General features: G+C 38.1%; 1 protein-coding gene across 1 annotated transcript; it reads right to left on the minus strand.

Annotated features, from left to right (window-relative positions):
- Positions 1-5,642: 5,642 nt before the first annotated feature.
- Positions 5,643-11,636, minus strand: MS4A1 (membrane spanning 4-domains A1). The gene is made up of 6 exons (XM_054563631.1): positions 11,481-11,636; positions 10,925-11,044; positions 9,483-9,539; positions 7,687-7,923; positions 6,753-6,854; positions 5,643-5,858 (listed from the first exon to the last, which is right to left on the minus strand). The coding sequence occupies exons 1-6, from the start codon at positions 11,634-11,636 to the stop codon at positions 5,643-5,645; spliced, it is 888 nt and encodes a 295-aa protein (XP_054419606.1).

An 11,636-nucleotide genomic window follows, 5' to 3' on the forward strand; every position in this document is an offset into this window, starting at 1 on the left:
ATATTTGGATTTCTTAAATGAATGTAGCCTTGTGCCTGTCTGCGCCTGCTCGTTTCATACCATCAACCGTGACGGATAATTCCTTGCCTGTTCCTTATTCAAACCGCTGAATCATCTCTCTCCTTCCTTTTATGACCAAATCATCTAATTGTGACTTTTTTGTATCTGGTTTCTTTTACTTAACAGGATGTTTTCAAGGTTCATCCATGTTGTGACATTTACCAGTTCTTCATTCCTTTTGATGGTTGAATACTCTTTCATCATATGGATAGATGTCTTTTTCTATTCATCAATTGATACACTGTGGGGTTGTTTCCACTTTTGACTATTATGGATAGCTCTGCTTTGAACATTTGTATAAAAGAGTCTGTGTGATCGCATGTTTTCAATCCTCTTAAGTATATATACCTACTAGTGGGCTACTGGGTCTTATAGTAATTTATGGTTAGATGATTGAGGAACTGTCAATTTTTCACAGCAGCTACATCAACATACAGTACCAGTAGCTGTTTATGAGGATGCCAGTTTCTCCAAATCCTCACCAACAATCATAATTTTATCTTTTGTTTCATTTTTTTACATTTATTAATAATTTGGTGTTTAACTCTTTAAAAATATATATTTTATTGATTATGCTATTACTGTTATTCCAATTCTTCCCCATTTGCCACCCCCCCCAACCTGGTACTCCCCTTCCCTCCAGCAATCTTCTCACTTTATTTCATGTCTGTGGGTTGTGCATATAAGTTCTTTGGATTCTCCATTTCCTATACTATTCTTAACATCCCCATGTCTGTTTTGTACCTACCAATTATGTTTCTTAATCCCTGTACCTTTTCCCCCATTCTCCCACTTCCCCCTCACAGCTGATAACTCTCCAGATGATCTCCATATCTATGATTCTATTTCTGTTCTAATTGTTTGCTTAGTTGGTTTTTTTTTAGATTCAGTTTTTGATAGTTGTGAATTTGTTGCCATTTTAATATTCATAGTTTTGATGTTCTTGTTCTTACATAAGTTCCTTTAACATTTCATATAATAATGGCTTTGTTATGGTGAACTCCTTTAGCTTTACCTTGTCGGTGAAGCACTTTATCTGTCTTTCCATTCAAAATGATAGCTTTGCTGGATAGGATAATCTAGGTTTTAGATCCCTGCTTTTCATGACTTTGAAAACTTCTTGCCAGTCCCTTCTTGCCTGCAAAGTTTCTTCTGAGAAATCAGCTGACAGTCAATGGGAACTCCTTTGTAGGTAACTCTCTGCTTTTCTCTTGATGTTTTTAGATTCTCTCTTTATCTTTAACCTTTGGCATTTTAATTATGATGTATCTTGGTGTGTTCCTCTTTAGGTCCATCATGTTTTGGACTCTGTGCTTCCTGGACTTGTATGTCTATTTCCTTCATAGCAAGAAAGAAAAATTAGGGAAATTTTCTTTCATTATTTTTTCAAATAAATTTTCAATTTCTTGCTCTTCCTCTTCTCCTTCTGGCATCCTTATGATTTGGATGTTGGTACCTTTGGAGATGTCCCTGGGGGTCCTTATACTATCCTCGTTTTTTTGAATTTTTGTTTCTTTTTTCTGTTCAGGTTGAGTGCTTATTTCTTCCTTATGTTCCAAATCATTGATTTGAATCCTGACTTCCTCCCCTCCACTGATGGTTCCCTGTAGATTTTTCTTTATTTCACTAACTGTAACCTTCATTTCTTCCTTTATGTTGCCATACTCAGTGAGTTCTTTGAGCATTCTGATCACCAGTGTTTTGAACTCTGCATCTGATAGGTTGGTTATCTCCATTTTGTTTAGTCCTTTTTCTGGGGTTTTGTTCTGTTCTTTCATTTGGGCCAAAGATATTTCTTTGTCTCCATAATTTGGCAGCCTCCCTGTGTTTGTTTCTGTATATTAGGGAGAGCTGTTTTGACTCCCTGTCTTAGTAACATGGCCTTTTGTAAAAAAGGCACTTGTAAATTGTGTATGGTAGAGCCTTAGAACAAGGATGGGGCAACTTGCTTCACTGCTTTGTGGCTCTGTGTGGGGGGACGGCTTGGTTGGGGGGACAATGCTGCTGCCTGGGTTCCGTAGGTTTCCCCCGGCACTCACTCCATTCCTAGTCATTTTACCTACTTCCTATACATAACTGGCATCCTTCCAGATGTTGCCCTGGTGCTGAGTCCTATAGTGTGTGGGTTTGTGTATGTTCTAAATCCATGTGGGCCCTTTAAGCTGAGTCTCCTGAAAATATAGCAGTTTCTTCTGCCACCCCAATCCCCACTGGTTTTTACAGCCAAAAGTTTGGGGATTTATATTCCCAGTGCTGGAACCCTGGGCGGTAGAGTCTGGCCTGGGGCTGAGATCACATGCTCCCAATGTATCCCTCCCGATTTTTATCCACCATATGTTTATCCACCATATCGATTCCACTGCCACTGCTGCCTTTCTGCTCTACTCTGCATCTCTGCACCTCTGTCTGTGTCCATGACTCTACCCTTCCTACCCGTCTGGATGAATATGACCTCTTTAAATCCTTGGTTGTCAGACTTCCATAAAGCTTTATTTTCTGATGGTTCTGGGTTTTTGATGGTTACTTGTTTTGAGGCCAAGTTGTAATTTGTTCTACTGTTGCAAAAGGAGGTGAAGCGTGTCTACCTATGCCTCCCTCTTGACCGGGAGTTCCATTACTTTCTTTTTCATTACAGCCATCCCCATGAATGTGAAGTGGTACTCATCGTGGTTTTTATTTACATTTCCCTAGTGACTAATGACATTGAGCATCTTTTCATGTGCCCATTGACCATTTGTCTATGTGGAGAAATATATATTCAGATTTTTTGCCAATTTTTAAAATTGGCTTATTTGTCTTTTTATTGTTGATTTGTAAGCCTTCTTTATACATTCTGGATACTAGACCCTTATTAGTTATATAATTTGCAAATATTTTCTCCCCTTCTATGGGTTATATCTTTGCTTTCATTACAGTGTCATTTGAAGCAAAATAGTTTTTGATTTTGATGATATTTAATTTTTTTCTTTGTTTCCTTAAGCTTTAGGTGTCATCCCTAAAACACAATTGTCTAATCCAAGGTCTCGAAGTTTACACCTATATTTTCTTCTAAGAGTTTTGTAGTGTTAGCTCTTGTGTTTAGGGCTCTGACAGACTTTGACTAGACTTGAAGTGTGAAGCCACATTTTGAATAATGAGAAGAGGAAATATGTATGTTTCTCAAGGTTTCTGCAGCTCCAAAAGTGATTTGCAAAAAAAACAGAAAACAAAACCGAAAAACAAAATTTGGAAATACCCGAAGTACCCAATTATAAAGGAATAATAAATTCCATATTGACTGAATGAGGTGCTAAGCTGCAACTAAAATAATACTTATGAAAATTATGTACAAATAAGGAAAAATACTTATGAAAAATGTTTAGTATTAAAAGCAAATTCTATTATACAGTGATTACAGATGGGTAAAATTGTTAATTACTGTGAATAAGAGCAATCAACCCTCCCGGTTTGCCCTGGACTATCTGGGTCTTAGCACCAAAGGTTCTGCATCCCAGGAAACCTCTCAGTCCTGGACAGAGTGGGGTGGTCAGTCTCCCTGCTGTGAACAAACTGCAAGGGATGATTGGAAGAAGGTCATAGCAAGGATTTTTATTCTCTTTTAACAATAGACATTAACAGTGTCTCAGATTATAAGGAATTATCTGAGATTAGATAAAACCAATGAGACCTTAAAAATGAATAAAATAAAATTCTTCTCTTTCCTCTTGTTCAAAGCAGCAGTGCCTGCCATATATTTGAGTCATGCTTTGGAATGCTGAGAGTGAGGAATGCATTGTTAATGACCTGTTCCATGAAATTTTTCTTGGGAAAATGTGTGCTTAAGAATATAATGACATGAATGGTCAATACCCTGACACCTCACAGTTCATACCCAAATTGGGGTTGTGTGAATATGAATCTAAGAGCCTCAAATGGTCTGACGTTACAAGAACAAAGGAGACTGGAGAAACACCATGTTGGAATTGTGTTGCAACTAAGAACACAAATATCATTTTATTTATTTAAGTCTAATTCCAAGGACTTTACATAAACAGAAGAATGTTCTACCTTCCTTTTTTCTAATTAGAGGAAATAGCTTTCATGAGTGACCCCTAACAAAATGGAAATATCACAAAGAATGGAAATTATATTTTCTACATACCTATCAAAATCTGACTGCACTCAACATGTAGCAAATGCTCAAATGTAGTTGATAGATTCTAGTGACATCTTCCAAGGTTAACATTCCCTCTTCATAGACTACTAGCATCTCTGAATATGAACAACCATCGAGAAGTAGGGTAGCGATTGCCTGAGGTTTGGCATTGTAACTATTTATATTATTTTCAAGCATGATCTTTCTCAGAATGTCTGTAGCACTTAGTGTCTGCATTATGTGATCTGACAACTAATTTTATATTTATGGTGTAAGTAGTTTTTCAAAGATTATGAATGTCTAAGTCTTTTTATCTGCAAATAGGAAAGATTTCTGATTGTTTTGTATCTCTCTCAAAAAAATTTTTGGTGCTGCTCAGAGAGTAAGTGCTTGATAAAACCTGTTGACTTAGCTCTAATAGTTTATGTGGGGATTGGACAGGCAATTTGATTATTTCAAATATTGCAGGATTTGAATAAGAAGATCTAGGTATGAAAAAAAGGCTCTCAAAATTGCTACCTGTAATCATTGAGAAATTACTTTTACTCATTTACAAATTACTTAGCCTCTCTGAATCATTTGTAAAATAGGGATTTTTTTCCTTAATCATGGACAATCAAATGCAATTATTTGATAAAATACTTTGTTGACTGAAAAATATTCTACAAATGCAAGTGTTGATTATCATTTGAGATGTGGGTACTCATGGTATTTTTTTTTCATTCTTTCTTCTATTGCCTAAAGGTAGACAATGCAACTAAGGGCCTAGAGCAGGAGATAGGGAGAGTGAAGACAGATAGAGATGTGGCCATGTATAAGCTGTGCTGTTTATACAAAAAAAAGGATTGGGTGTTGGCCAACTTAGAGCCTCCCTGATGGGGAGGGGGAGTTGGGGTGGGGCCTCTAAGAATGTGCCACAGTGTCAACCCCATAGAAAGATAGATGAAATAGGCTCCTTATTGCCGCTCATTATTATTATCTTCACTTTCCTTAGAACAGTGATGCAAAGGGAACTCCACCATAAATGTAGATGTGGAAGGAATGAGAGAGAGTTTAGGGATGGCATGGAGCAGTTATTTTTCTTTTTCATAAGGTGTAGAATCTCCCTACTGAGAAGGGAAGAAATGAAAAAAACAAAAACAAAAACAAACCCCTACTGCTGCTACTACAGCTTAGCCAAGGCAAAGGCTGGTGAGAAATCACAATCAGCCTTTTTTTTAAATATAAGAGAACTGCCCCAAACAAGAAACACTACGTCACAATCTGCTGCAAGAGCTATACTCTCCGAATGAGAGAAACAGAGATGGAGCTGTGGTAACTCTATGCAAAGACCAGAGAGAGATGTGGAGGATGCATGCAGAATGCCTCAAGAAATGAGGGGAACTATGTCTCTGGAAAGCTATGAACCCCAATGCTTAGCAAAGGGATACAGAAAACAAAAAACAGCTTAAGAGGCATTATCATTTTCTATTGGTGAGGATTCCTGATCTTGAGGAGGTTCTGGAAAGTTTGTTTCTGTTTCTTCTTCTTCTTCTTGCACTGGAATAATTTCAATGTCTTCTTCATTCTTTGACTGGACAGCTATTTCAGTCAACTCTACCATTTCTTCTTTCCTTTCAACTGCTTGTTCTTTTTTGTCTTCTGCCGACAGGAGAACTACATCCTAGAATACACAAAATTAAACAAATTTTTCTTGATCTTTACCATTGACACATTTCTCAACAATCTCTACAAATATTTATCAAATACCTCCTTTTTTATGTTATTTATTTTATTTCCTATGTGCTTCCAAGTGCCATTTTCTAAGTGCTCACATTCTTATCAAATCATTTATCAAGACTCATCTTCAAGGCCAGCAGATTTGCCACTTTGCCTGGAATGATCACAGAATATTTGGGAAAGAATACTGCAATAATAGAGGCACTTAGAGTTTCATTTTGATTTGCCTCTATTGGAGATAATTTGGGGGAAATCATTTTCTATCTTTAATGCTACATTTCTCATCTGCAAAATGAAAGAGTTAGTGATGATTCCTAAATTCTGTTCTAAATCTGACATTCTATAGTTCTGAAGTAGTTGATAATAGGTATTACTATTTCTGAATTGTGGAGCTTCTCTGAACCTATTGTTCTGGAAGAGGGATTAGATAAAAAGGTGGTATATATGGAAAGTAGGTGGAAGCACGGAACACCGAAAAATAAAATGGAAGAACTAGTGGCTTCCTTTAGCCTTCAACCTTCAGCTACTGGCTTTTTTTTTTTTTCTTTTTTTTTTTTCTTTTTTTTTACACATTACATATGCAGTCAAGTTGGATGCCTGAAGTCAAGCAAAAGTCAAGGTTAGTAAGAGGGTAACACATTATAGAATTGTACTCTGTCTAATCTATAGACTTATTTCAAATTTCCAGACACTTTCCTTCACAATGAAGCCATTTTTTCATGAAATTCCCAGGCTCAAAGTCTCATTGCATTACATTCTCCTATAAAGAATCCTTTTTTTTTTTTGTAAGACATTATTTTCCTAGAGGAAAGCTGTAGGCAGAAGGGCTCCTACTTACAGCTTTGGTTCTCGAGCACAGCTTTTTCCAGTCATTCTCAATAGTGCCGGCTGACACAAGTTTCTGGAAGATGGCAAAGATCAGCATCACTGCAAAAAGGCTCTGAAGAACAACAGAAAAGTGAGGGTGAAAATGTAGTAATAAAAAAAGAAGAATATGGGTGCTGCTCAGTAAATGACTTTTGATGAAAATTAAATGATTTAAAGATCAGTTCTCTAGGTGAGTAATGACTAACAATAACAACTATTAATACTAGTATCTTTATAACCCTAACCCTTAGCACAGTTCCTGACACACAGCAAATAGTTAACACATGCTGTTGATAGAAAGAAACTAATAATTACTTGAAGAATCAATTCTAGGTAGGAAAGAATAATTACTGAGCCGCAAGTTAAATTGTATCCAGCTTTAGTTAGGTGGTATCACACCAAGGAAACCTCTTCACTCTTGGGAGATACATTTTTTTCTTCTTAAACCTCTACACTGAAAACTTCTTGAGGTGGGGGTGGGTGGGGCAGGGGAAAGTGGAAACAAATGTATTTGAACAATAAAAATATTTGAAAAATAATTTTAAAAAATTCCTTGGGGCAAGATATTTATAACAATTTAGGTAGTTCTTCAATGTTCAGCTTAATCAATAATAACTATTAATAATAATATCATTAATGTTAAAGCAAATACTTATATAGCACTTTTTATGTGCCAGACACTGTTATAAATGCTTTGCATGTATTAACTTGTCCCTCAAAACAGCCTTACAAGTATTGTTACCTTACACATTTGACAATTAAAATTCAGGCAAAGTGTGGTTAATATTTTTGCCCAAAGCCATGAGGCAGCAAGTACCAGATGCAGGCAGTCTGGATCTAGAGTTAATGCTCATAATAAAAGTACCACACCTCCTCTCTGAAAAGAAACCAAATTTCACACTTACCAAGAACACAGATCGAATTTTGTAACAATAGTTCACATTTTGAGCGTTTTTCTCAGTGGGGTTAGGTTGGTCACAGTTGTGTATGTCAATAATTTGTTCAGGGGCTTTATCAGAGTCCAGACGCTCCATTTTTAAAAAATGGGAAACTGTAACATTAAATATGTCCATGGTCAAAAGGATTATTCCAGAAATGGCAGCAAAGAGGCTCATTGAGTTCATTATCATTTTCCCTTTGACCTGAAATGGAGACATAAAGGAATCATTAATTGGGTTTGATTTCCACTTGGAGAATTTAAGCTCAGAGGGAATTCCAGGTCTCATGCCTCTGACTCACAAAGGTCCTACACCAAAATAGTCCATACGACACCGCTCTCAGTTGTTTTTAGTCTCTGTCACTGTAAAATAAAAACCATCTCCCGGTCTGTCTCAGTCTTCCCCATCTCATTGCGCGCCATCGCCATCCAGTTTATCAAGAAAAAATTGTAGGAGTGATTCCTAATTCTTATAAACTGTCGCCTTGCGCTTCTTTTTACTGCTACTGTCAATGTCCTGAGGGCATTTAATAAATATTTGTTGGGTAAATAAATATTCAGACCATATCTGTCTGTGTAAGAAGGTAGAGGGGAGAGAAATAAGGAGGTTGTCTCATCTCAGTGAAGTGGAATGGTATTGGGGGTATAGGTAGGGAAAGAGCAGACAGAATCCTCTAGGTCTAGACCATCAAGTGAAAACAAACAACAGCAGGAATAACACTACCACATACTTCCTACTGACATTGGTTGCAATCAGTCCCTGCAGCCATCTTTTAAAATACCATTAGGGCTGATGACCCTGGTAGCATTAAGTAAGAGGATGGCAGTGGGTGTGTTCTACCTTGCAAGGACAATAAAATGTCAAAACAGGAAAATGTATACAACAAGTACCATAATGATATGAGATTATTGATCATTACTTTAAGACACATATGTTTCATCCCTGACTGTGTGACCTACAGATGGCAAGTCAGTAGGACTGGCTGTATTTGGAGAATAAAACAATGTGACCTTCACAAAGTTTTTTTCCTCAAAACTGAGTTTGTCAGACCTCCTCTAGAGAGGAGCATCTCAATTCACTCAGACCTTCACTGACTTTGGAAGTGACTCAAGTCAGTATTAGCTTAGTAAGTGTAAAAAAAAAAAAAAAAAAAGTGCTGCAAGGGAACTTGCTGGTGAGCTCTTGGCCCACAGTATGGGGAGCTCTTCCTCGGTGTAAATGTGTCCCTATGAACAAGGCTGCTCTGTAGCTCTTTATGGCCTCGGAAGCACTTTCCTGTATTCTACTCCATTTCGTCTTAGCGACAATTCCATATGGTTGCAAGGACTATTATCTCCATTTCACAAGTGCAAATTCAGAGTTGCATGGAGGCAAACTGAGCTCAAAGTTACTACTCAGTGTTAACTAGGACTTGAGTTAACGGTAGCATTGATTAGACGGTTGTCCTAAATGGTGACCTGAGAGGAATGACACAGCTTTTGAAGTGATCTGGTAGTCTCACACAGCATTTGTCAGTCATAAGATCATAAGCATGCTCTTCACCCATCTGCCTTTAATTCTGTTTCCCTGGGTGCATTTCAGGTATATTCTCATTTCCAACTTTTTCATGAATACAATTACAGCAGCGCTGTAGAGGATCGTTTGCTTTTTAGGCTTGAGAGAACTCAATGTTACTGTGATTTCAAAGGTCTTTAAGGGTCCTTGTTTTCAACTGAGAAAATATTTCTTAGATATGTGGGTGAGAAGAACATATGATTACTTGCCAGACTCTTCCTGGAGTTTGCCTTTGCTGCTGCCAGGAGTGATCCAGAAATGATATACTGTAAAAAGAGAGGAGGTGGGTGGGGAAGAGTGTGGGAAATGGGAGAATAGGTGGAGGGGAAGAGAGGCCCAGGGGGAGAAGGAGATTACTTTTTTATTAAATCATTTCTATTGTTATTCTATTAAAGTCCCACTTTTTCCCCCTCTGCCCATCCCACCCCTCTGGTTCCCACAGTCAATTCCCACACTGTTGCCCATGTCCATGGGTCATTCACACATGTTCTTTGTCTAGTCCCTTCCCCTTCTTTCCAGAATTATCCCCTGTCCTCCTCCCTTCTGGTCACTTTCAGTCTGTTACTTTTTAACATTGAGTACTGGTTGTAAAAAAGATATCCACACTTCCAACCACTTTCACTAAACTCTCCAGCCTTTTTTTTTTAATTGGCTTCACTTATTTTTCAGTGGTCCTGTTTCTCTTTTATTCAGGTTCAACTACATTCAATCCATGCCTTTTATTCAAGCAACTGGAGAGCTGTGACTAGGGATATTAAAAAAAATCAAAGAGGCAGAATTCACATTTCCATCAATTAATAGATGAAATGTGAATTTAAATTATTTTTAGTTTTTCTTTCTTTAAAAAAAACCGTAGAATTGCTTTCTGTTGTACACAATGATTACCTGACTGACACAAATGAAGAATGAATTAATGTAGGAAATACTTGGCCTGAATGCCATGGGCACCCCATTAAAACGTTGGCTGCTACAGGAAGTGATGGTGATTATTTATCATTTTCCTTTTCTACTGTTCAGGCTGTAAAATGGAGAAAATTCTTGTTCTATCCCATTTCCCCTTGTTTTGAAAATTTCAATCTTGGACTCATCTTTATCATAGTGCCTAAGAAAATGTAATGGTAATTTAAACACTACTGCTCCACACCACAACCAGAGAGGCTTACAAGCTTAGAAAACATGCACACAGGGCAGCTGCTGTCCTGATAAGCAACAGGGGATTTATTTGGGATGGGACAAATTCCACTATATGCTATAATAACTAAACAAAATCGTAGGTGAGAAGGACCAGTTGGAAGTGGGATCCTCCTACCCCTTTTTGCTTTCTGAAACACCATGTTATACAGTCCAAGTATCTAGTGATCTTCTCCCCTGATCCCTCAAATTGACTTTGGAGAGGTCATGCTTTGAACAATCTTCCTTCCCTGTATGGATTGTAGGGCATCTTTCTCCAACTTCACATGAAGCATGATGACTAACTCAACCATAGCATTCACACTCAATTTAGTCAACTCTTTATGCTATGTTACTTTAACCAGATAACCCATTTCCTGCTCAACTTCCCTCAACACTGAAATAATATGCTATATTCCTGTGGAGCTTTTCAACATTTTTGCCTGCCCCACTCCCCAAATGACTGTGAATTTTTACTCACCATAATGCCTCCCCAGAGAGGATACCACACAGTGACACAGATGGGTGCATAGACCTCCATTTGGATCATCAAGAGACCACCTAGGGCAATGTGGAAGAGCCCATTCATAATCTGGACAGCCTGGGGAGAAAATAGGGGCACTGGTGGATGAACCGAAATCATCTTCAAGTCAGAAAGCAAAGGCAAGCCTGGAAGCCTGGTTTTGAGCCTATGTAAAATGCCCAAAGAAAGTGGTAAAGGTGCCAAGGCATTGTCTTGTTCAGATCCATTTTCTCTATCACCTGGGACATTTCTAAGGCACATATACCTAGAATGATAGTGATGAGCTGGGATGGGTGATCCTTAAATATGCAAGCCTCAAAATTGAAAGGGGACATAAGATCACCGGGTTAACTTCTCTGTACATCCCTGATTTGACCTATTGTTCAGACATAAAGAACACCTCAGGTGGGATCAGATACCCTCACATTGGGTTGAGTCCTGTACTTGGCCAACAGCATCTGCTTCTTTAGGCCAGAGAATCCCTATAATATGGAACAGAGGGCAACTGACTCACCCCCATAGCCTTGGATTCCCTCATGAAGAAGGTTTGTGTGGGGCCCACCACAGGATCCACCTTCCTGGGAATGTTTTGAACAGGTTTCATGGCCATAGGGCCTTTCGTAGGATGTGCTGGGAAAGCTCCACTCATTGAATTTCTGGGTGTCGTCAT

This window comes from Pteronotus mesoamericanus, unplaced genomic scaffold (genome assembly GCF_021234165.1).
Source record: "Pteronotus mesoamericanus isolate MK-2021 breed Mesoamerican mustached bat unplaced genomic scaffold, CSHL_Meso_final scaffold_83, whole genome shotgun sequence".
In the NCBI taxonomy this organism is placed as follows: Eukaryota; Metazoa; Chordata; class Mammalia; order Chiroptera; family Mormoopidae; genus Pteronotus; species Pteronotus mesoamericanus.